The sequence below is a fragment of the Grampus griseus genome (assembly GCF_964374135.1).
Source record: "Grampus griseus genome assembly, chromosome: 6".
NCBI classification, from domain to species: Eukaryota; Metazoa; Chordata; class Mammalia; order Artiodactyla; family Delphinidae; genus Grampus; species Grampus griseus.
The window spans coordinates 23,182,327-23,209,107 of NC_139000.1; the positions used below are offsets into that span (position 1 = coordinate 23,182,327).

General features: G+C 46.3%; 1 protein-coding gene across 8 annotated transcripts in view; it reads right to left on the reverse strand.

Annotated features, from left to right (window-relative positions):
• The window catches only part of PALM2AKAP2 (PALM2 and AKAP2 fusion), a gene marked incomplete at its 3' end in the record, with an annotated part of 497,367 nt that overhangs the window by 209,905 nt on the left and 260,681 nt on the right, over positions 1–26,781 (reverse strand). For 6 of the 8 annotated variants that reach the window (XM_082656001.1, XM_082655998.1, XM_082655997.1 and 3 more), the window contains 3 exons: positions 9,892–10,006; positions 8,699–8,720; positions 2,716–2,817 (listed from right to left, as the gene is read on the reverse strand). In XM_082656001.1, the coding sequence (XP_082512127.1) occupies positions 2,716–2,817; positions 8,699–8,720; positions 9,892–10,006 (239 nt within the window). The remainder of the gene's footprint in view (positions 1–2,715; positions 2,818–8,698; positions 8,721–9,891; positions 10,007–26,781) is intronic. The other 2 variants (XM_082655999.1, XM_082656005.1) reach the window with 1 other exon arrangement.

The window sequence follows — 26,781 nt, forward strand, 5'->3', positions numbered from 1 at the left end:
TGGACAAAGGAAAGGAGGCCCAGTGGTGGCGCATGTCGCATACCTCTGAGGCTTTACCTTAGACCCGAAGCTGGAAGGCTATGATGGCAACCAAGTGAGTCACATGGTCTGTGGCATCAAGCCCCGCTCTGTGGGGTGACAGGCTCAGCCCAGAGTGCACACGCTCGGCAGCTCTGAGCCTCGTACTTCAGAGACAAAGCGGGGAGCGTTCAGAGGGGGACACGCATGGCAGAGGGTGTCAAAGCAACCTTATCATCTCAGGACCAGCTGAAGAAACCGCGGCTGTGGGTGTTAAGGAGATGGAAAGTGAGGACCTGGGAAAGACAGGACCTGACTGCCATTTTCAACTACTTACAGGGAAATCAGAACTTAGGTTTGTTCTGAGGGGCTCCAGAGGGCAGGATAAGGACCAATGGGTAGAAGATGAAGGCAGCAGACTAACGAGAGTTCCACCAGAGGAAGCACTTCCCAACTGTCAGAACCAATTATAGACAGGATGGGCCACCTGGAGGGAGACCCAGTCTCATGGCGGGTGACTGTGGTTTTTGAGGGCCTCTTTGCAGGGCTTCTATCCCCCGGATTCCATGTTTGAATGAGGGATTGGAATAGATGCTTCCTGAATCTGCAAAGCAATGATTCTAAATAAATTCCCATTTATACAGAATCTAAAACCTCCCAAACTCCAAACAATCGGATATTTGTCATAATACTGAGTAATGACTGGTGACATTTATTAAAATGGCCCTAAGATTGCACACATTTCCAAAAGGACGTTCCTAAAGCAAGATGGATTATATCTAGGAGAAAGAATTCCATTAATGGTGAGCGCCATTGATTTGCATGCCATTCACGCTCTGAGTAGTCACTGTTAGCCATAACTGACAATTAATCTGGATGTTCTACTTCAAAAACAGCCTGGGCAAAGCAGTTAACCACATCAAAGGCAATTCCTTTCAAGACTCTGCGTCTGTGTATTTCCACAGGAGATACATTTATGCAAATTAGTTCTTAACTAATAAACAAAAGTACACGCAAGCTTATTTTTTAGAAGATTTTGAGCACATAATACTTCTTAAAAAATGCCTTTGCTACTTGGATCTTTATGTTTTTACAGTATCTCTGAAGACGAAGGATGCTAGCTTGTAATAGTATGTGTATTCTTAGGCACACAGCACTACAATCCCAGCAACAGAACACTCTTGAACTTTCTATTGCTTGTCTACCAATCCTTTTCATATCTCTTAAAAATCAGTCCCCACACACTGCCCCTATCCCACCTCCATGAGCCGATCCATTAGTTGGGTCATACTGCATGTCCTGTGGGGTGCAGAAACATGTGGAAAGGGGCTGCAAAGCTGTTTACGCACAGCTATTGGGAACTACCAACACTAATAACAAGCAGGGAGGTATGTGACTTTTGAAGAGTTATTATCCCCAGCTGGTCTCAGAAGTGCATTCTGGAGCATTTAAAAGAATCCACAGCTTAAGTCACTGCCAATGGTTCCTTTGTAGCATGACTGTAGGCTGCAAGTCTGGCTTATCCTTTAACTATCCGGGGATCTGTTGGCCTGGCCTGGGTTTGACCAGACACAATTTACAGTCCTCCCCGCCCCCCCCACCCCCCAACTCTAGAACCCCGTGAGTCTGTATGTAAAAGTAACATGATGCTAGGATGTTTACAGAGACACTCGGTAGATACTGAAATTTAGCCAGTGCGCGTGACAATTATGTCAATACTTGCTTGCCCTTTTATTTTACTTTTATATTAAAATAAGGAGGGACTATTTGCTTCATAAAATATTCAGGTTGGCCTGTATAAAGGATTTCCTCTGACTCAACGGTCCACGATTATTTTGTCTTATAAAAGGTGTCCTTAGGTGACTTAAACATAAATTTACCTAGATTATGTAAAGCATAATCTGATGTTTAGATTCAAGTTCACCTACATTGTCACGAACTGTACAACCTTGGCAGTTCATTTTTCCATTCAACCCCGGCCCTCAGTGCAATTCTGTGAAGAGCAAAAAGATCAGTATAGAGATTTATTGTTCACGGCTGTCCAGTTCTGATTTCCGAGGCACGTTCGCATTGAACAGAGGAAAGCAGAGCTCTCTATACGCTTTACACTCACAAGTGTATTATTTTCTAAAATTCACAATTGTGAGAAACATTAGCAAGAAACATATATTCTTTAAGTTCCTCCTTTTATTTCCCAAACATACCATAGTAGTTAAATAACTCCAGAAATGGGAAGACTTTGAGAATATATATGTTCACAATATACACACAGCTCGATTCCCAAAGGATTCCAGCAACATACTCATACGCTTTGAAAATACTTTCCCTCCAGCTTCCCGGCATAGCTCATTTGATCTTGTACTATTCCAATACGGAAAATAAAATTCCCTGGAGGCAGAGTGCAAATGAACTTTAAGAATGAGGACAGCTATAAAGACCACAAACACAAGACAGACTCCTCTGAAGTGGGAAGAAAAATGCTTTCTCATTTTCTCAATACTCCCTCCCCTTTGGTCCTCAGACACCCAGCAGGGCCCAGTGCCTGCCCTGTGTGGCCACTCTCCATCTGAAGCTGTGCTGAGGACAGGGTCCCCCCTATGTAAGGATATCTGGGCAGCCCTCATTATTAAAGCTCGGAGAAACGCAAGCCCCATGGTCAGTCCTGGCATCAAAACCAAATAGCTCCCCAGGACTTACCAGCTGCCCTGCTGGTTCCGTCCTGCCCAGGTGACGGTTGTGCTGTTCGTGAACAGAGGATTGGCAGGTCGGGGAGCTGGGAGGAAATGTAATTTACTGCATCTGGTAGCAGAGAACAGGGAATACAATTAGGCACAGTGTTGGGAGGCCCAATGGGTTCACTGCCGAGACAGCAGCTTGTTTGCCCTACATAATGGACCACAGAGGCGGCCACTGCAAGAGAGGATCAGGGTAAACAAAGACCAGCATTTGCCCAGTGACTGGTATTCAGTAGAGTAGCTGAGGTAGGAGAGATCCTGGCCAGAGAGCTCAAGCCCCAGGACAGCTCTATGTATTAAAAGATTCATCAGAAAGCTCTAGATTCTAAGAGTACAATGAGTTCGGGGGGGGAAAAAAAAAAGACAGAGACAAAGAGATGGACTAGTGAGAGCCATTATAAATTTGGTGGAATTGGCCAAATGTGGGACCCCAAACTAGAAACGTGCCTTAAGCAGAACTGGAAAATAGATTTGGGGCTCTTTCCTTAAACTGGAAATATAGCTTTATGTGCCTGATTCATGCAGAAGACTAATTTTGTAGGCATTTAAAAAAAATTCCAGAATTTATCCCACAATTTCAGTACTTCTGGCTGGTGTTTCAGCTAGAAAATCCTGAGATTTCAAATAACAGCACCCAGTGAACTCACCATGAGCTCAGTTGCAAGAAATGAGGCCGTGCGACAGAGGGAGACCAGCTCTGCTTGGGAAAATACCTTGAAAGCCCACTTAGGGAGATGAGGACACAGAAGTCAACAGGCATGCCAAAGTATTAGAGGAGAGGAGGAAACCACTGATGTGAAACAAGGAGAAGAATCTGTGTATCCCTCAGAGAGAAGTGGGAAAGCGAAGGAACATTCTAGAAAGCTGGGCTCTAGGTGATGTGATTCCTTCCTTGTGTCATGGCCACATCCCAAAATCCTGGAATGTCAATCACTCGTCAATGATCACATGTATCTGCTTACCGCATACTTCCACTGAATGGTCCATAGTCACCTCACGCTCAACATGTCCAAAATGGAACTCTCATCTCCGCTCATCTGCTCCTTCTCCTGTACAATGTACCTCAGCTCACTGGCACCATAATTCACCCAGGATCCTGGGTGGTGTCCTTAACTTCCCCTCCCAGTGGCCAGTTAGTCCCTAGCCTCTACCCACTTCCCACATCTGTCCCGTCCTGTGTATCCCCATCGATACCGCCTTAGTTCTGGCAGGTTTCTTTTTTCTCTTTTAAATTTCATGCAGGAGAGGACTGCAAACAGACACCAGATTAGGATTAGTTCAGTTATATGCTGATTAGACCACTGCTGACTCACGTGTGTCTGAATAACCCAGAATATACTGACATTGGACCATCATGTTCTGTGGGAGTGGATGGGGTGGAGTTTCTCTAAGAGAATGGGTTTGTCTATCAGCCTTTTAGGGAGACGGAACAGGAAGTCAGGAGTCAGCAGGCAGGCAGGCCCTGGGTTGGAGTGAGGCTCTGGTTACTGTCTCTCCCTGGGGCCTCATGTGTGCTGGAGTTGGGCCCTGGGTCGGGCAGACATGGTTGAAGGTCCTTCACTGCAAGGAAGGAAGATGGCCCTTTGAGATGATGGCGGGCTGGGAGATGGCCATGAAGCAGCCTGTAGGGACCCTCTGAAAGGGGCCTGGATTGGAGCCAGAGCCTCTGAGTGTGGCCACATGTCCAAAGTTGCCCATTATTCTCCATGTTGAGCTGCCCTGCCAGCATTCCTCAAGTTAGGTTGCAGCCTCTGCTCTCACTCTGGGGAGCTGTGGGAAGGGTCTGGGCCCCAAGGTAGCACAAGGCAGGACCAGAGGTAGCAGCAGCTGGGGGTAAGTGGGGCTTGAGCGGGTAGAGGGAGATTGCTAACAGTGGCCCATGGGAAGGAGGGAGCAGCAATGTGGGGTTAGAGACAGTTTAGGGGACAAGAAATGACCAGAGCAAATGTGCAGAACTTCTGAGCTTCCCTGAGGATTTCCAGAAATCCGTGGAATGGCAATCACGGTAAATCTGCCTTCCTGCATTCAAATGAGATGGAGACTCAAGCCGTTAAGACCAGGTAAGACTCTGTGGACTGGTCACACGTGTCTGGTACATCCTATGCTACATATAGAATTTCCAGGACATCTTTGCATTCTGAAAGTTTTAGCAGCTAGAAATAAAAGCCACTCACAGGTGGGGAATTCTGCATGTGATTCCTACTGATTATGTTTCAGGCTCCCCGAGAGGCTGCTCCCTGCCAGATGTGAGTGGGTGATGGAGTTACCTTTGCCCAGTGGTCACTGGCTACAGGCCTGAGGACAGCAGCTCTTGTGGGGCTGGGGAGCCATGGCTTCTGCTAAGAGATAAGGGGGTGGCGAGGAGTGGGGCATGAGGAAAAGGACAGGGCAGCCCCTCAATATATCATTAAGTAGTAAACCCTAAGGTTCTGCAGCAGGGAGGGTGTCTGATAGACCAACACCAGGAATAAGAAACAGGGCCTCCGAAGCTTCCACAGGGAGATGTCTTCATGTGGCCTCAGTCAGTAAACTGCCCTCTTCCTGCCAAAGTCAGGGTGGTCTATCATGCTCCTTCCCACCACCGAGAAGGCAGAGAACAGTCACTTACAGAGCAGAGATGTAACATGAGTGCTTCTCGTTAGTTCTGGCACTGCTGAAATCTTCATGAAGAACATAGATAGCTAAAGCTAGAGGAACAAAACTGATGAAAACTCTCCTGAAATCGTGACTTCTGGGCAACTGAAGACACACTGAGCTGTCCCAACAATTGGTATGAAGGTGTTTTTTGGTTTTTTGGGGTTTTTTTTGACCACACCCTGTGGCACGCGGGATCTTAGTTCCCCAACCAGGGACCGAATCCGTGCCCCCTGCAAAGGAATTGCAGAGTCTTAATCACTGGACTGCCAGGGAAGTCCCTGGTATGAGGGTTTTGATGTGGGAAAGGTCCCAGGCCACCCCAGACTGGGATGAGATGGAAATCTACAAAGATCAGTCTCAAACAGCAAGGATGAGATGGGCCCAGGACAGACATTTTCCTTTGCCAGTTCTGGCCAAGGGTTTCACACCAGCTCCTCGGTGGGTGAAGAACAGAGGTAGCTCTAGATACATACCACATGCAATTTATACTTACACAAAACACTGTGCCTATCTAGGGCAGTAAAAACAGCCCACCCAATCGATGAGGACTCTGCCATATAACAAGTGTGTGTGTGGGGTGGAGAGGAAGTGAGGGGGGATCAGAATGTATGTTGCCAAGACATTCTACTCCAGATTGGAATACGTTGCTCTTGATTGCCAAGGCTACCATGTAGTCAAAAACCATTGGTGATCCAGCAGTCCAATACCTTTGTTTTCTCTGAAAAGCACAGGGAGACATGCACAGGGTACCTGAACAGCGGTCGTTACACATGCACACGCCAGCTGCTGGCTCCTTGGCAACTCATTAAACTGGAGACGCTTCTGCTGATTATCTGCAGCATCTTGTACAGTTATGTAATTTCAGCTGGGCCTGGATTCTGTAATCATCGTGTTTTGGAAGTTGGGTATCTGTCCTAAGCATCATTATTCTACAATCATTTTTTTGTTAGGTCTTAGTAACAACAATTGGTTGATTCTAAGAGGGTCTTGGCACTTTGAAATCAAAGAGAAAAGATTTAGACATCCCGAAGTCCCTCAACTGGATGTGCTTCATGATGAGTTTTTACCCTCAGATCACAGAGCGGCCTATAAACACTGACTGCATTCTTGGAAGGACGTGCTCCCTCCTTCAAACTTTTCTTTGCCAGCAGATGTGGTGTAATGGAAAGGTCTCCCCAGACTTAGTTATAACCAGACACGGTAGGAATCATCATCCAGGGCGACAAGGCCATGGAAACTTTTCCCTGGCCACTTCTTGGGATCCCTGAGACTTCTGCATCCTTTTAAGCCTGAGCTCACCCATCCTGTCAAAAAGTGATGAAGGATGGAATCATGAAGGTGATTTTTCTCTGTAGGTTCCCTTCTCAGTCACAATCGTGTTTCTTACCATCTTTATGAACTACTTAGGTGAACAGATGAAAATAGTGGGAAGTACATAGTACAGGCGGAAATGAGAGAAGTTCAGGGTGACAGCGAAAAAGAGAGCAGTGAGAGTTTATAACATGGCTTCATAGATGCTTGTTAACAAGTCATAGACTACATGCATCTCCATGGCCCACACAGCTTTCCCTGGGACATGACATGCAGGCTCCATCCTTTCCCTAATTAGAGAGAGAAGTCTAGGAAAGGCCCTGGTTTGAGAAAAAAAGAAGTGAAAGCATAAAAAGTTGATGTGGGGCTTCCCTGGTGGCGCAGTGGTTGGGAGCTGCCTGCCGATGCAGGGGACGCAGGTTCGTGCCTCGGTCTGGGAGGATCCCACATGCTGCGGAGCGGCTGGGCCCATGAGCCATGGCCGCTGAGCCTGCGCGTCCGGAGCCTGTGCTCCGCAACGGGAGAGGCCACAGCAGTGAGAGGCCCGCATACCGCAAAAAAAAAAAAAAAAAAGTTGATGTGGACTCTTCCGATATGTGGGTATCTGTGGGTCGATGTCTGATACTGTGTTACTGCTGATAACGTACACGGCCTCTGGGCAGCCCTAGCACGAGGGAAGCCCGCTATCCTTCCCATGCTGCCACCCTCAACTCCCCAAAGTAGGCAAGGCCACCTCTTCAGTCCGTGCTCCACCCCCAAAGCACAGAACAAATGTCCTGATTTGGCCACACCCTAGAAAAGGTTCCAGAACTATTGAAAGTCCTCCTCCTGGAGTCCCTGCTTGCTCGACCCTGACTTGCCTCTGAGCATATGCGCTGGACACATGAATTTAATTTAATACCTTCCCAAAGATCACCCAAGGAGCCAAAATCCAGATCCCCTGCCTCTTACTTGCTGGAGGGTGGCGGGGAGAACCCAGACAAACCAGTTTTTTTGTTTGTTTCCTTTTTTGCTGAAGTTAGAATTATCGTGATTGCAAGGATCTCTGCTAATCCAGAAAAATGCATTATCCATCTCTGCATTTTAAAATCTTTAACCATATATTTCCAAAAGACATTGGGAAAACACTGATGCCAACACTTATTCTGGCTCCTGGTCATCTTCCTAATTTAGAGGTTGACCTCATAAGAATCAGGTGAGCAGATGGTATCTGATCTTCTGACAAGTCCCGGCATTTTAAGACAGGTCTAGCTGAGGGCCAGAGGGAAAGAGGGAATCAAGTGGTTTTCATGAGTTTGTAGCTAACAGAAGAGCAAGGGGAAGGCTGAGAAGCACACAATCCCAAGTTCATCACACGGCCCCAGTGAAGGAGAGCGGAGGGGAGGGGACGGTAGGGGAGAGCAGAAGAAGACCCACTCCTGGCAGGGTGGGGTTCAGGAAGCCGGGGCCCTGCTCCCACCCTTCACGTGCTCCTGGCCAACCATGCCCCACAGGGAGGGAGGTTCTGCCCAGCCCTGTTTCCCTGGAAGGCTGGAGAAACTGCAGTTTTCTGATTCAAAGTAAAACCAGAGGCCTTAGGAAGGTTTCCTAAACATCAGATGATGGGCTCCTGCCGCATACTGTAACCTGGAGACCTAACCACCAGCACCAGTGGCCTCATCCCTACCACGGAACTGGCCCTGAGGCTGGCGCTCTTGGCGGAACATATTTCAAGAGAGATCAAAGCAGTGAACCTTGGGGACGAAATGGGAAGGAGAAGAGCCAGGCCAACTGTGTAAGCCTGGAAAGAGTTGGTCAAGAAGCAGTCCTTAAAGAGAAGAGGCAGAGGAGACGGGGGGCGTGGCCCTCCTGAGCACCCGCAAACAGCGCTTCCCTTCTTTCTGATGCCCTTACAAACCAACACATCGCGTCTCCTGGTGAGCCTGTGTTAATGAAACCCACTAAGCTGATGGATGAAAATATTCAGGTACAGATGGGGAGAGAGCGCTTACACTTACCTCCATCCGTACTGGAGAAGCTCTGTGGAAACAAAAGCAGGGCAGAGCGTCACTACACACGTGGGGAGATGACCCCTCACTCATTTAACCCATCTTTCTCCCCCAGAACTTGACTGTGGTGGGCAAACCTCATGCTTGCTTTCCTTCTGGGAAATTTGTTTGGGATCCTAAAATTTAAGGGAAAGGTTTACCCTTCCCACCTTACACCGAATTTCTCCTACAAGAGATAAATTTCAATTATTCAGCAAATACCCTGGGTTGTGTTGGAGAAGTGACATCAGAAAATCCCGCCTTAAAATGAATGTGATTACACTGCTTTCCTATCAACTATTGGGTACCTGGGGAAACACGTATTATAAAATGGAGGGAGGGTCCTGAGTTATTCACAGCCTGCTGGCTTTATGGATCCTTCCTTTGCTACACAGTACCGTCTGTTTGCACAGACAGGCATACCTCATTTTACTGGGCCTCAATATTGCATTTTTTACAAACTGAAGGTTTTTGACAACCCCCAGTTAAGCAGATCTGTCAGCACCATTGTTCCAACAGCATTATTTTTTTAATTAAGGCATGCACATTTTTTTTTACACATAATGCTATTGCTTACTTAATAGACTACAGTATAGTATAAACATAATTTTTATATGCACTGGGAAACCAAAAAATTCATGACATGCACTTTATTGCAATATTTGATTAATTTCAGTGGTCTGGAACCAAACCTGCAATACCTCCGAGGCATGCCTGTACGGTAAAATTTCATGTTTTACTGACGCTTTGTTTTTGGAGTTCATGCCCATTTGATATGGTTTTGTCTTTGGCCTTTTTATAAAGGAAAGACTTCAAGCCACAGGGAGTCTGTTTAATCTGCTTCATAAGAATTGGTTTTAGAATTCTAGGGTCTAATGGGAGATGACTTTTCAGGCATTAGGCATATAAAGGGTTTGGACCGTAGGGAGATGGGGTTAATTTCATGACTCTTCTCTGTGCTTCTGGTGGGCCAGGTGGACCCACCCCTGAAGACAGGCCACTCTCAGCTTCAGAGATGGTACCGGTCCTCACGCATCTGCCCCTCAGAGTGTGTGGCTTAGTCTTCTCATCAGTACCAACCGGCCTTTTCTCCAATTGGCATCATTCTACGAGCGCTTACTTCCTCAGGGATATAACTGAGAAATCACGTTTGTTTCCTTCACCTTCTGAAAGTCCTTGAAGGATTTTTCTGTCTCCTTTAGTTTCTCTAGGATGATTTGCTCTTTGGCAGATATCTGGGACTCTTCACTTTCCAGTGCTTGTATTTCCTGCTCCAGCCTGGAAAACACACAAACAGAGGACAGGTTACTCTACTGTCCTGCCACCCCTGGACCAGAGAGCAGCTTCTTCTTGCTGGGTGACTTCCTGGTGGTCTGCATTTTACATGATGCTGTGGTACCCGGCCAAGGCTTTTACCTCACAGATCATCCTGTGTTCCCAGCTTTGCCACTAAGCAGACACTGATCAAAGGAAACCAACCCAGAGGTGCTGCCACCAGGTCACTGCCGCCACTTTGCAGTTTGCTTTGGTGCCTCCCCTTCTCTTCACGTGTACATTCTTAACTTGGAGGTAGATGGCTTTACATAGCATAGGACACACTCTCTGCCCGAGAATCTCAGAATAACTGCTCTTCTGTCAGCTTGGCCAAGGGTGGAGAGCCAGTCTTGCTCAAAGGGAATATGTTGCCGAGAAATGGCTGATGGCCAGTACCCTTGGGAACCTGCTGTCACCTTCCTCAGTGGCCTAACCTCTACTACCAAGAAGACAGGAGATGGAAGGGACTGATATGACTGCCCCCACCCTTCTGAAACTTTCCTCAGTTTTTACAACCCACTTCTCTATTTCCTGGAAAGGAAATTTCAGCACAGCCAGGAGACTCTGGGAATATTCCAGAACAGCAGCTACAGTGATGACTTGGGGGAAGTCTTGGCAGCTCTATTCTTGTAATGAAATGATAGTAACAACCATTTAACTTTTCCTGAGCACTAAATCTGTGCCAAGAGCTGAGCTAAGAATTCATATGGATTATTGTATCTAACCTTCCCAATGACCCTATGACCCTATGAGCCGGGAATTCTCATTTTACAGATGAGATCATGAAGGCTTGGCTTGGTTAAGAAACTAGTTTACTGGTGCAGAGCCTTGAGGCTAGGGTTCAAGCCAGGAAGTGTAACTCTAGACCCTGTTCCTCACCGGCGCTAAACTCTAGCCACATGGGCTCTACAGTACTTCACATATGCCCTGCCTTGTTACACACTGAGTGTGCTGGTATACTAGGGTGGTGCTGGAATGCACCAATGTCTTTGGAGGTTATGAAGGGATGGATGTTCCCCTGCCTACAGGACTCCAGATTATTATGCTTCCAAATCGTTTGCTCTGAATTTATTCGTTCATTCATTCAGTTCTGCTTTTGGTCTCCTTCCCTCTGTCGGGCTGGAAGCTTTTCTGCAGAGTCTATGCCTGCCTCCCCCTGCTCCTCTTCCATCTTCTAATCTGCTGTTGGGAACTGGCTAGTGAGATCTTCTGAGGGGTAAGGAACACCAAGATACAGCCATGGGATTTTTGCACTGTATTCCTCAGAGGCCTTTTCTGTTTCCTTACTAGACATCAGAAAAATGACCTCTGGATGGATAAGACTTTGCAGCAATTACTTTGGGTTATGAAGACAAACACTATATGTCATGGTGTCCCCTCCAAATGAACACAGCTTCAGATATACTGATTATCTCCCTCACAGTAAAAGTGGCAGTCCTTCTGATGGCAGCATCTAGCCTCCTAATACCTATAGAGCCTCCACTCTTACCAATAAGTCTACTTCATTTTATGCTTTAGACAGAGCTACTCCTTATTTGTCCATTTGTGCCCCATGATTTTCCCTCCTTCAAGAAACTCATTTCTAAACCCTAACCATTTTTGAAGTCTTAACGCAGATATCATCCACCCCATGAGGCTTTCAGATTCACCACCAGGAAATAGTAAGACCAGAGGTCTTATCAAGTCTACTATATGTTAGTGCAATGGTTCTCAACCAAGGTGCTTTTGTCCCCCAGGGCATATTTGGCAATGTCTGGGGATATTGTGGCTATCCATCACTCAAGGAGAGTAGAGTTGGTGCTACTGGCATCTAGTGGGTAGCAACTGATAAACATCCTCCAAAGCACAGGACACCCCCCACAATAAGGAATGATTTGCGCCCCCCGCAAATCAACATTGCCAAGGTTTAATAGTTCTAAGCCCTGTGTTAGAGTATACACACGTTGTTAATTTCCCCTACTAGCGTATAAATTCATCATGGTGAGGGCACAAATGCTCAATACAAGTATGTTGAATGAATGAAAAAGCTGAACCAAGTTGCAAAAAAGTCATAGCTCAGCCAAGATGAGATCTTCAGGATTTCTGAGACCCAGGTAATTCTTCAGCAAGCTTTGACTTGAGAGGCTGTGTGTGGGCTGAAACGCAAACAGAATCTAGAGGAGAGGGGCCAAGCAACACCAATATATAAACAAAGAGATATCAACCTTGGCTGTTCCAAATGTTCAGCAAACCTTTTACACACATCTGTGTAAATTACTTTGGGAGGAATCAAGGAAAGGAATATGAGGCTGGAATAGGGACAACTCAAATGATCTATAAATGGAACTAATTCACTGGGTAGAGGAGCTGTGGGCTAGAGGGTTCCTGGAGAGACTGGATGATAGCACTGGCCAGGTGAATTCTGAGCAGATTTCATCTGAATCTCAAAAAACCGAGTCCCTCAGCAGATAACTAGGATGTGGGTAGATTCCATTATTCTAAAACAAATTCCCTCCCTTCCCCCTTCCCCTCCATGGGAAGAGTATATACGTCCCCGACCCACTGATGTTGGGTCACATGATTCGCTTTGGCCTCATGGTGGGTGGGATGTACTTCCCTGCCCCTTTGGGTGCAGCCATGTGACCTGATTTAGCCAGTGGGATGTTAGCAGACATGACACAAACAGAGGTTTGGAATGTGTCTACCCCGTTGGACTTGTCCTCTTGTGCCTCTGCTGGCACCAAGAGAACAGCTTCTCTGGGCAGCTGCTGTCCCTTCAGCCTGCACCCCAGAAGGAACACATGGGGAGTGGACAGGAGCCCAACCCAGAATCAGAAGCCATGCCCAGTCAGACCTGCACCTTCAATTAGAGCCACTCGGCTAAGCCCAGCCTAGATCAGCCAACACCCAGCCTACTCCTCACAGAAGTGTGAGCAAGTACAAATGATTGTTATTTTAAACCACTGAGTTTGAGAGCAGTTTGTCAAAGAGCACTATTGTGACAACAGCTAACTGACACAGTTCAAACATGTACCGTAATGTTCACTGTAGCACTATTTACAATAGCCAGGACATGGAAGCAACCTAAGTGTCCATCAACAGATGAATGGATAAAGAAGATGTGACACATATATGCAGTGGAATATTAGCCATAAAAAGAAATGAAATTGAGTTATTTGTAGTGAGGTCGATAGACCCAGAATCTGTCATACAGAGTGAAGTCAGAAGGAGAAAAACAAATACCATATGCTAACACATACATACGGAATTTAAAAAAAGAAAAAAAAGGTTCTGAAGAACCTAGGGGCAGGACAGGAATAAAGACACAGATGTAGAGAATGGACTTGAGGAGACGGGGAGGGCGAAGGGTAAGCTGGGACGAAGTGAGAGAGTGGCATTAACATATATACACTACCAAATGTAAAACAGACAGCTAGTGGGAAGCAGCCGCATAGCACAGGGAGATCAGCTCGGTGCTTTGTGACCACCTAGAGGGGTGGGAGGGAGACACAAGACGGAGGGGATATGGGGATATATGTATACGTATAGCTGATTCACTTTGCTATACAGCAGAAACTAAAACAACACTGTAAAGCAATTATATTCCAATAAAGATGTTAATAAAATATACATATGTGTATGTTAGAGAGATATATATTATATATGTGTGTATTATATATATTATATCCTAATGATATATTTCCTAATAATATATATTTATATAAATATAGGTATATATGTATGTGTACGTATATCCCAATAATACCTGAAGCTAAAAGGTTAGAAAGACTATAATCTACCCTCTCCCCATTTCCCACAATCCTTAGAGAAATCAGGAGGGATACAGAGCACCCCTTCATGAGCGTTAAGTTTGAGAAAACAGGAAAGTATCCATGGTAGTTGTCTCTGGGTAATGAGCTATTGGGTGATTTTAATTTTCTTCTTTATAATTTTCAATATTTCCCCAATTAAAAAAAACCTCATGTATTCCTTATCTAATCAGAATAAAAACAGTAAATCACTTAAAAAAAAATGCCTGCTCTGGCCTAGTGCTGAGAAGGCTGCCTTTCACAGGCTGTGGCACTGGAAAGGAGCCGGGGTCCCAGCTTCTCCTGGGTCGAGTGAGGGGTTAAAATGGGCACAGTATCGATTTACATTCAGTTCAACCAACCTGACGGAGTTTGTCTGGCTGGACTCAGAGTCAGGCACTACAAGGGATTCTGGAAAAAAGTTGGGTTAAAAATATCTGACTTGGGGGCTTCCCTGGTGGCACAGTGGTTGAGAATCTGCCTGCCAATGCAGGGGACACGGGGTCGAGCCCTGGTCTGGGAAGATCCCACATGCCGCGGAGCAACTAGGCACGTGAGCCACAGCTACTGAGCCTGCGCGTCTGGAGCTTGTGCTCCGCAACAAGAGAGGCCGCGATAGTGAGAGGCCCGCGCGTCGCGATGAAGAGTGGCCCCCACTCGCCGCAATTAGAGAAAGCCCTCACACAGAAATGAAGACTCAGCATAGCCAAAAATAAATAAATAAATAAAAAATATCTGACTTAAAAAAAAAAAAAGGCTGACTATAAGTAACTCACTTCTCCCGATGAAGCAGGCTCAAGTGATTAAGAATTCTCTGTGACCTGATGCCCACTGGCTGGCCCAATTGTGTCCACTGCCCGGGCCCTATGGGTTTCAGGGCTCTTGGCTATATAGATCAAGTGCTAAAGATTTGGGTCGTGATACTGTGTAACTGAGAAGGAACGGAGAGAGAGAGAGGAAAAAAAAGCAACAAAACTAGACTTTCACGATAACACCACCTGAGTTTCATCCAAAGGGAATGAACTCAGGATATCGACAGCTTATATAAGTCTGAGTGAGTCAGATCCAAGCAGCAGCTTTCTCTACACATGCACATGTGGGCACTGGACGGCCCAGACTGACATCTTTTCGTGGAAAACCTGAGTCCCAGGGCTGAGGAGCTTCCCAAGAAACCGAGTGTCATGGGGTTAATAAGAGTCATCCCAGTTGGGCTAGAAATGTCAATGTTTTGTAGTTTCATGACCGAAATCTAATGCAGTCTTCCCCGGAGGAGCCAAGCTAAAAATAAAGAATTGGCAGGAAGTGTAATTTACACTCAAGGTTAACCAAGGCTCCTTAGGCTGAGACAGGTGCATGTAACAGCCTCTGACTGGCTTGCTCAGTTTCTCCTGAGCAAGCAGCAGACTGTAATAGACAGTAAAGAAAGGTGACACACTGCAGCTGTGCACGTTCAATCTACTGGCGATGAGGTTGCAATCCTGGCCAAATGGTCTCATAAAATCGACCTAACCCCAACAGACCTTCCTAATGGGAAAATACAAAGGACGTATGGCGCTATAAGGTGCATCGATCATTCTCTCATTTCAAAGTCCATGTATATATCCATCCATCCAACTTAATGCAAGCACCTTCCTTCCATCAGGCACTGTGCTGAACATCAGGGACAGAGAGCTAAATCAGCCACGGTGTCTGCTCGGGCGAGCTCTTGGTAAAGTAATGAGAATAGCCAAGTAAACACATAAATTTCTAGAGAGCCCAAAACGAGCTGGAGGAAAGAACAACGATTTGGAAAAGTGTCAGTTCCTCGGGGGACTCCAAGTTGCCTGCCCAAGATCTGTTCTCCCCTACTCCCATGCTAAGAGAATCTTTATTTTGTGGGGGATATGTGGCAATGTACCCAGCTGAAAATTTACATATCCAGCTTCCTATGCATAGAACGGTGGCCACAGGACAGTTCTGGCCAATGAGAGGTATGTAAACATTGTTGGGTGAGACTTCTGGGAAAGCTGGCATATGCCCTCAACCTTTCCCTTCTTCCTGCCTGGTACAGGAACCTGGTGCTAGAGAGATGTATTAGCTTCCAACTGCTGCTGTAACAAATGACCACAAACATAGCTTACAACAATATCAACTTACTATATTACACTTCTGCGGGTCAGAAGTTTGACATGGGTATCAACAGGCTATAATCAAGAGGTGGCTGAGTTGTGTTCCCTTCTGGAGGCTTTAGGGAGGAATCGTTTCCTTGCTTTTTCCAGCTCCCTGAGGCCACCCACAGTCCTTGCCTCATGGCTCCCTCCTCCATCGTCAAAGTCAGCAATGCTGTAGCTCTCTGACCATTCTTCCCCAGTCACATCTCCCTCTGACTCTCTTCTTCTGCCTCCTCTCCACTTTTAGGGATCCCTATGATTAGATTGAGCCCACCCAGATAATCCAGGGTAATCTCCCTATGTTAAAGTCAGCTGTTTGGAGAACTTAATTCCGTCTATAACTTTAATTCCCCTTTGCCATGTAACCTAACATACTCACAGGTTCTGAAGGTTAGGACGGAGACATCTTTGGCGGGGGGGTCCATTACTCTGCCTACCATAAGGCATATGATGCTGTAGGTGGAATAATCATCTTGTGTCCGGAAGGGCAAGAGTCTGCTAAGGATGGCTGAGTGTGCAGAAAGAGAGAAATTGCCCGGGTTCTAGTTAGCACCCTGGAGTGACTACACCAACTCTGGACAGTTCACTCCAGATTTCTTGCTGTGAGTTTAAGCCACTATTGTGATTACAGCTGAACGCAATTTCCAACAGATACAAAGTGGTGAGAAAAACTTGACTTGAGTAGGTGTTACGTTAGCCGGGCCTTGAAGGATGCCTTCATCGGGTGGAAAAGAGAAGAAAACATGCCAGGCAGAGGAGACAGCACAGACCGAGGCCCAGAATATAATACGTCCCTCCCTCACCCAGGAACATGTGTCCTTGCATGGCCTTTTCAATCATTGCACACTCTGCGCTCCAACGGACACAGCTCAGCAAGATGCCTCAGAGAGGTCCCCAATATTCCCTGTCCCTCGTCCCCATTGCTCACTTTGTGCTCTCATTCTGCTGGGCCTGGACTGGGCCAGAAATACCTGGCCTTCCAAGCCCTGCTGGGACCTTACCTTCCCTCATCTGCAGTGGGAGAAAACAAGACTCAAGCAAAGAGAGACGAGAACAAGAGAGGCTGAGTGAGAGGGACCCTGGCCCATTGATTCTCTAGCTCCTGCTTCCCATGATTCTCTGCGGCACCTCTGCCCTTCTTACTTACAGGAGCCAATCAATGTTCCCTTTGCATGGCATTTCTCAGTGGAATCCAAAAGAGTACAGACTAATACAAACTGGGTTTCCAACAGTCTTACTGTTTGGAAAAGGCTTTGCCTATAAACTCAGGTGTATTTCATTTTTTTCTTTCTCCATCAGTGATGGTTAGAATAATTGTTATGATACTAACAATTCTAACATTGTTTTTGTTATGTATATACTGCTTATATGTAACAACAGTAATAATGAGTAGGATTTTTGAGTGCTTACTATGTGCTAGGCACTGTTCTAAGTGCTTTACATGCATTATGATACTTAACCTTCACAATATCCTATGAAATAGGAATTCTTTCACTCCCATTACACAGATGAAAGACTGAGATACAGAAAGCTACTGACTTGCCCAGGGTCACAAAGATAATGGCCAGGATTTGGACCCTGGTACTGGAGAACCAGGACTCTTTGCCACTGCTTTCGACTATCTCCCTAGGACCAATTTCTCCTTTTCCCTCACTTCCTCAAGAATGCATAGGGCAACACAATGGATTTTTCACGCTCACAGAAGGTCAGGCTGTAAGTGGAAGCCATTTAACCGCACTGATTTCCAGAAACATGAAGCCCTTGAACTGTTCTCCAATCAGCAGTTATCCTACCTCTGCTTGAAATCCTCTGCAGACAGGGAATTCACCACCTCCCAAGGCAGCCCTTCCCTCCTGGAACATGCTCACCGTCAGCACTGGTCAGCGACAGCTAACCAGCTTTCACTCGTGGCCTGAGTTCCATCCCTTGGAAGTGCAGAGGTCAAGTTTAGCTAACACCCTGACTTGTAGGCACTCCATTTGGGAAACGGGAAGACTCAAGGCAAATGGAACTCACTACTCAGTGGGGAGCATGTGTGATACGAACTGGGGCCCAGAAGTGGGTGGGGGGCGGTGGAAAGAGCAGAAGAGGAAAGGGGAGAGTGACCAAGAGGAAGGGGGACTTCTGGGCTCCTTCACGGAGCCAACTTAGCACCAACGAAAAGCTGAGGCAAGGGGAGCGGTAAAGGAACTTCACAAAATCCTGGGGACCCTAAGGACATTTCTGAACAAGCCCTGAGCAAGACCAGTCTATTCCTCACTATGGACCCATTACAGCTTTCCTCATTGTCGAGGGACATGGGCCCAGGTCACACACATAAACTGTGAACAGGTCAACCATGGCCGCTCCGGCGACATGCATTAGAGTCTTAGTAAATACTTCCAGAATGAAAAGGAGATGCTGACAGACCGGCCCAAGGTGCTGAATTCAGGCCTGTTCTCTCCCCTAGAACTGCAATTTCATAGTTGAGCAGTCAGATGGGGTGCCTGTCTGACCAACCTGCCAAAACAAGAACCTCAGGGAGAATGTTTGCTCCTCAGAGGATAGGAAAGCTGCCCGCCTCTTTATGCATCCAGCACAAGCCTGTAAAAGAGGCTGTGAGTTGGTCACCAATTCCCACCCTCCCCTTCTTTCAGTGCGACGTAACCCCTACAGTTAAGCTGGGCACAGGGCACACAGAATAATGTGCACACTCCCTAGCATCTTTTGTAACCATAGGTAGCATATTCTGGCCAAAGGGATGTAAGTCAAAGTGTTGTAGGGCAGCTTCTAGAACCTTCTTTAGCCCTTTTTTCTTTCAGCCCTTCCTTCACCCTTCTGCCTGAAATGCACAGGTGTGCAGGTGAAGCTCTCACTGCCATCTTGGACTCTGAGAACAAAGACAGGAGAGGGCTAAGCTGGAAGAAGGCTGGGTCCCTGCGGGATTCCCGGCACACAGCCACCTGACTGCCTACCTGTGGATTTCTCCTGGAGGGAGAAATAAACATCTTGTTTAAAGCCACTGTTACTGTGGGTCTCTGTTACTCGCATCCACCTTTAATCCTAAGTGATGCAAGACATTTACCACGTATCGTTGACTTTTGAAGGAATGCTCCTTGAAGCACGCTGTGGATGTGGGGCCATAGATAATCAGAGCCTAGAGCCTCATTAATGTCTCAGCAGCAAAAGAAGGGGGAAATGAGCTATCGTGAGGTATGCGATTCATTCCTGCTAATCAACCCTTATAAAATGGGGCTCAGCTGGGTCTGTGCTTCATCCCACCCCACCCCACATCCCTGCCCCATCCAAAGTCTCAGCAGGGAAGTTCCTACTCTTTGCACAATAATAATCATCCGTGTCTTAGCATCTCTGGTATGTTGGTACTGTGACGTTTGTGTCAGTCTGATGCTCACAGCTTTTGCCAGCTGAATCATACCAGGAAGAGAGCCAAGACTAGGCTGTCCATACACTTGAAAGACCTTCCCAGCTTTGCAGTACAGTGAGCTAATCACCGCTACACATAAGGCTCAACAACGTGGAGCTCACCCGTGACCCTGGAGTTCTGGTTGCAGAGTGGGAGCAGAATACACGTTATTCGTAGTCCAGAAGTGAGTCTGGTGACAGATGCTAAGGTGGCGGCATTATTAATTTTGCCTGCCCAGGATCCCTGCTCTTTTCCTTTGGGGAACAGCATCTAGCTCCTCCACTGGGAAACAATCTCCCTGGAGTACCTTGTGGATTTGGTGAAACTATTGACCAGACAGCCTCATATCCCTGGCCAAGGAGTGGAAATATTAACTAGGTAAACTGGACTCTAGGTCAACTGGACTCTTGCCCAGAAATCTGCATCTTGGAAGGAGTAGCCCAAGAACGGAGAAAAATTGGGAGGGGGGTGGTCAGTCATTCCTACAGCAGGATTCTGAAGGCTGTCCCGTTAGTTCCTGCTGCCTGGATCCTCAATTCTGCCTGGGACCTGATTATCTAACCCCTCCATTCTAAGACTATCTATCTATCTATCTATCTATCTATCTATCTTAATAGCTTTCTGTTTCCATAATCCAGGTAGGACACTGTACAGAATACTGTTTCCTTTCACACACATAGATGTTACAAAATTCATTTTCCATATTTCAGGAAAACAGTGCATTTGTTTCTATGGCACTCCCCAAATATTTTTCATTTGTGACTCAATTTGTAAGGAAACAGTTTCCTTTTACTTAGATGAGTATATCTGGAATCACCATAGATCATTTGGTATTTTACTGTGAAAAAGGTTAATGGCCTTTAAATAAACAGAGGATTTCCACTTCTCCTTGTGAAAGAACAGGACCTTCCTTGACTGCAAGGTGTCAGTGGAAACTCAAGCCCATTTCATATTTTCCCCCCTACGTCATCACCGAGACAGACATATGGCCGAGAAGAGAATGGTGCCTTTAAGAATTCCTGAAGTACAGCTCATATCCTTTCCCTTGTTGAAAAGTTGACTTGATGGTTCTCCATCATCTCCTTCCCGAATCGGACTGACCTTCTTAGGTGGAATTCCTGTCACACCCTCCACCCTCTGCTCTCACGCCTTCCCAGCTTCACACCTTCCCCTGTGTCCCAGCCAGAACCAACAGCAGGCTGCTCTGTGAAAAAGCCTGGAATGACTCTCCTCCCCCAACTCTATCTACTGGATACACCTAATAATCGAAGCCCAAAGTGTTTCTGTAGTAACGTTTCCCTTCAATCCCCTCAACCTAACGTGTTCACTCCTTCCAAACCCCCATAGCATCCTTAGACCTCTTAGGTACTTGGTACACCCCACCTGGTAGAGGAGCATTAAAGATGTATTTATCCTCCCCAACCCTACCTGTATTATCCCTCTCCTGAGTACAGGCTTATTGAGAAATAGGACGATATTTTATTATTTTTATTATCATATTCTATTATTTTATTTTATTACTGTACCTTATACTCTTTCCTGTATATACAGATGCTCAGTAAATATTCGTTGAGTGAACGAAAAGCAAAGCAAAGCAAGAACACACTTTTAAAGGATTCTATAGTGAAACTAACTTGGAAATGGTGCTATTCAATATAATTTAAAAATCTCGGCTTGGTTTTGTTACTTTCCCCACCCCCCCAAATGTATGAAAATTTGTATATTCATTGAAAAAAATCAATATTGGATTACTTTCTATTTTTATCTGAGTGAACAGCTGGGACATATTAGCACTTTTCATTACTGACGTTGGTGCGATCAAATTTAATCCCAAGTAAATATGAATGAAAATCTCTCTCTCCATCAGTTTTCCTAAGCCCCTGGAAACCAGCCTGTTCTTTTCTTGTATATTTATCTTATCTGGAATCACATGGCTCATACTGTCAGAATCTGTGCAAGTTGATTTCTTCTATAGAAAATCATTTCCAAGCCAGCGCTGAGCATTGATTTCTCGGGTGTGATTCTTGTTTGAGTCTGTTTCATCAGAAATAAAGAGTTTTGATTACATGAAAGGGAAATGATCTCCTTTCAAAGCAATACATTTTTCAGTAGCTTAAGTCCTCTCTTCCCAAGAAATATCCCTTTCTGCAGGAAGAGAAGAAGTCTCATCCAGCCTTTCACCTCCAGCCTCTGACTCAGAGACTCTCCTGCTGAAGGCCAAGGCCTCCACCTGTGCACCTGACCTTGTGCCGATTCCTCTGGGATGGCATTTATCCATGACCCCCTCTCCGCCATAGCTTCAACTGCTCTCCAAGATGCCTCCTTCCGTTTAGCCCCTTTAGAATAAATTCGCTCACACCAAAAATAGGTGAACTTCTCTTGACCCTGCGTTCTGATCCAATTACCGCTGAATCTCTCTTCCAGATTTCCCCAATAGCACTCGCCTCTTGCTGCCTCAACTTCCTCACATCCCGTCACCCCTCGACTTATTCCACTCTGCTATGGCACCCGCCACGCTGTTGTATCTGATCTTGTTAAAGTCCGTGACATCCTAACTGCCACGTCTAGTGGATACTCTTCAGTGTGAATCTATTGACTTCTTCCCTTTATAAAACGCTGTGGACCACTCCTCCCCTTCAGAGGCCAGGATACCACATTCTCAGTATGCGTGCCTCTTCTACTTCTCTGTTAAATGTTCACTTGGCTCTACATTTTATCCCTCACTAAACATGTCCACCCTCGTACACACTGACTTACACGTACCCAACCTATATCTTGAGCCTCTCTCGTAACTCCAGTCTCTACATACAATTGCATTTTCAGTGTCTCCACCTGGATGGTCCATAGGTATCTCAAACCCAACATATGCAAGACCAAACTCATCTTCTCCATAAAGCTGTCCCTCCTTCCGGCATTCTTTAGCTCAGCTGCTGGTACCACCACTAATCCATTCTATTTAAGATGGAGACCTGGATGTTATCTTTTGCTGTTGTTTTTTGTTTGTTTGATTTATTGATTTTATTTTTTCTTAATTTTATTGAAGTATAGATTTACAATGTTAATTTCTGCTGTACCGCAAAGCGATTCAGTTATATATATACGTATATTCTTTTTCATATTCTTTTCCATTATGGTTTATCACAGCATACTGAATATAGTTCTCTGTGCTATACAGTAGGACCTTATTGTTTATCCATCCTGTATATAACAGTTTGTGTCTGCTAACCTCCAACTCCAATCCATCCCTCCCTCCCCCTTGGCAACCACAAGTCTATTTTCTATGTCTGTGAGCCTCTGGATGTTACCTTGACCTCTGACTTGCCCCTCTCTGGTAAACACCACACACGTATATTAGGTACTAAGTTCTGTCAGTTTGCTCCGTGGGTAATTCTACTTATTAATCTGCTCGGGTACCATCTCCTTCTGGAAGTCTTCCCTGATACATTTCCCATGCTTTCTCGCTGCCATACCTTACAGACATATTTCCACCACCAATTTTATGCCACTTGTATTTTAAACACTTTTTTATGGATTTGGGGTTCTGTCCCCAACTCCCATTTGCAAACCTCTTGAGGATAATAACCGTCTCTCCTTTATCTTTCTTTGCACATGGCTCCTAGCATCTCGCTAGCTTGTGTCTAACGAGGAACCTGGCTTAGTGAAAGTTCTCAAGAAATGCTGGTTGAGTAAATGAATGCATAAATTGTTTTTCAATTGAAAGTAGCCTCAAGACACACCCTTTGGCTCAACTCCTTCAGTCATAAAATGATTCTTAAAAAAATTAAAAATAATGGCAACTCTGGACTTAGTACAAGGAGCTGATTAAAAAGAAACTTGTCTTATTTGCTTTCTCCTAAGATAATGTAGAAGGTAGCTGTAGTGTTTTCTAGTCTTTTCACTCTTCCCAAATATATAATTTTACTTGACTCTGTGTGTGTGTGTGTGTACACGCACGTGTGGTAAGTGTAACATACTGCTCTTATTTACTCTGGGGCTCATCTAAATAAAACCACAGGCGGAGGACACATAGATGTGCAGAAATTGGGTGAGAATGATGGACTGTCTCTGCGTTTACTTCATTTCCCCCTGTGATTCTCTTTGAATTCACCCCTTCATGCAGGAAGCATATGGTCTTTCACATCTGATTGTGAAAATTGTTTATGTGGTGCATTCCTCTCTTCCAAATCCCTGTTTATTCACTGTTTATGCCTAAATCCAGCGCTCTGTGACAGCTTTCCTGCTGAGTTAAGAGCCTCCTGTCAGCCTCTGTGTGTATGTGTCTGTGCATCCACGGGGCCTCGGCCACAGCTTTTGTAAATGCCCACACTGCGGACGATCGACACATTTCTGCCTGTTGTCTTCTACGGGAGGTTACTCTGGGGCGACTGAGAGTGCTTTCAAGATACCTGAGTTAGTATATTAATGAGTCATTCATGGATAAAAATGATTTAATGTCCAAGAGGAGTAGTGGTAAAAGCTAACTAACGTTGGGTGAGCATTCACCATGGGCCAGGCGATGTGCTGCATGGTTTGTAAGCATTACTCAATTCTCTGCGATCTGCACAGTAACTACTGCTATAAACCACACTTGGCAGATGACAGGCCAGAGGCTGAGAGAGGATCAGTAACTTGCGATCTGCCACCAGTCAATGGTAAAGCTGGGATCCAAACCTAGGTCGGCTCGCTGCTGGAGCCTAGGATCTCTTTTCTCTTTTCTTTTTTTTAATTGAAGTATAGTTGATTTACTATATTGTGTTAGTTTCAGGTGTATAGCAAAGCAATTCGGTTATATATATATATACACACACACACATATATATATTCTTTTTTTTTCAGTTCTTTTCCATTATTGTTTATTACAATATACTGTGGAGCCTAGGCAATTAACTACTGCCCTGTGCCGCCTCCTTCCAAGAGCAAATGAAACCGCTCCCACACCAAAGGTTTCCAGGGTTTCCTCTTTTTGCTGTAGAATTTTCTTTTCCAACATCTTGATCAGGGAGAGCTACCCTGGCTGAGGCTTGAGCTGATGGGGAGCCCCTCCCCCTCCTTCTACCTCCTCTTCGCCTGGGGTGGACCTTTCCACAGAACAGAACGTGGCTTGGCAATCAATGTGCTGTGAGAGTGGAAACAGCTGCTGGTGTATTGCTATGCTCCCCACAGTGCCTACACTGCTTTGTACACAGCCAGCGCTCAATCAGTGTCTCCTGCAGGGCTGTGGTTCTGAAAGGGGGCATTGCTGCCTGCGGCCACTGACACCCTGGGCTTCCATGAGCTGCCCAACAGGGCACCTAAGGACAAATAGCGCCTCTGGCCTCTGAGCCCTAGAGAGGAGAATGGTCTCCATCTGGAAGGCACAGGTGATGGCTCAACTGTGCCCAAAGAGGAGACTCTGAAGGAGGCTGCCCTGGGATGCCGTGGCAGGAGCTGGGGACTCTGCAAAATCCAAATGGATCTTCCTAAAGGAGTCTTTCTCTCAGGCTTTGTTTTTTTTTCTAATTGTGTTTTCCATGCTTGACATTACCAGGTGACAGCTCCTCCTCTGTGGAGAAACTTGTCATCCCACGGGGATAATTGCAAAGTTATTCTAAGAGTTCCTGCTCTGAAGAAATCAAGCCAATCAGGAAGCTCCTCCGCTTGGGCTGTGCCTGGCTGATTGTTTCCCACTGGGACACTTCCTGCCATTGTTCCCTGGCCTGTTCTCAGAGGCGCAGCTACAGAACCCTGCCCCTTCCTCTCTGGAGCCCAGGGCCGCACTGGTGGCTTTGGGTCGAGGTATAAACGAGGCTCAGAGATCAGGTACTTGGCTGGAGGAAAACGCCTAAAAGGAAAACAGGAGCAGTTCCTGGCCCGAGTGGTTAAAGCAGACACCAGTGTTTGGGTCTCTCTGGCTTATTACCAAGAGATGTTGAAATATGCTGGGTCTTTCATTAGTTGTTTATCAAGCATGTGTTGAGCTAGTACAGTGATAGTTACCCAGTGTCTACTTTTAAGAAGTTCCTCATCTCATGGGGAAGACAGGTGTATAAACATTTACAGAATAATGCTTTGTAGAGCTCTAACGGGAAGTGCCCAATGCCACGGGAATGCAAAGGAGAGCTTGACTAACTCTGCTTAGGGAGTGGGCAGGGCAGGATATCAGGAGTTTGGGACATTTCAGTAGGATCTCGAAGGATGAGAAAAAATGATCAAGGCAGAGAGGCGTTTAGAGGGCATTACGGGCCAAGGCGACAGCGTGGACACAGATCTCTGGGGCAGAAATGCACAAGGAGGTTCAAGCATCTCTGTAGGACTGGCCTCTTCCGAGTGTGCTCATGATGGGAAGAGAGTGATGGGGAGGGGAGGGTCCAGGACGTGATGGGTCTTGAATGCCACACTCAGGAGTTTAGATTTGGTCCTGAAGGCAAAAGGAAACCATTTAAGTTTCTTGTCTGTCTGTCTGTTTTAAGGGCGTGATTGGATCAGCCACGTTCCAGAAAGACCACACTGGCAGCTATGTGGAGAATGGGGGTGGATGTAGGGGAGAGAAGCAGAAGGAAAGCATAAAGATCAATTAAGATTTACCCAGGGGTTTCCCTGGCGGCGCAGTGGTTGGGAGTCCGCCTGCCGATGCAGGGGACACGGGTTCGTGCCCCGGTCCGGGAAGATCCCACATGCCGCGGAGCGGCTGGGCCCGTGAGCCATGGTCGCTGGGCCTGCGCGTCTGGAGCCTGTGCTCGGCAATGGGAGAGGCCACAACAGTGAGAGGCCCGCGTACCGCAAAAAAAAAAAAAAAAAAAAAAAAAAGATTTACCCAGGCAAGAGATGAGGAGGCCGTGCTTGACAGGAACTATTATGGGAAGCAAAAAAGGCTTCCACTGATTGACAAGGATGCTATAATGACACTGAGGATATCCTAAGTCAACCTTTTTGCATGAATGTGGCATCACAGGCTGGGCTGAAAAAACTGAGTGACATGTAATTGTGAAACTATGAGCAAAAGTAGCTGAGGCTAGAGTCTGCGAGGGGCTTGATAGACCCTCGGCTTTCCATTCTTGCCCACCTCTCTTTTGGTCACTTCCCTGCAACTGCCTGACTGTTAGAGGTACCAGAGGGCCCCTCCTCTCGGGGCAAGGGAGGCAACACAGCTGCAGCCATCTGTGCCCCCTTTGATGGTCTATGGTAAAGAGTTGGCCAAGACATGAGTTTGAACCTCATGTCTTGAGGCCGTAATTGAAAATGTTCCAAGGACTGAAATGGTCTCGAGTTCTAAAGGAAAACCAGCCCTTGGCCTGATGAGCTGCATCACTGCCCTCCCATGGCTGCAGCAGGAGAGGGCTTGGAGTTGCAGACTAACCGTCATCGTGGAATCTCGGCAGATGCTGAGGCTCCCCTCTCCCCTGCAGCAGAGAGGCTGGG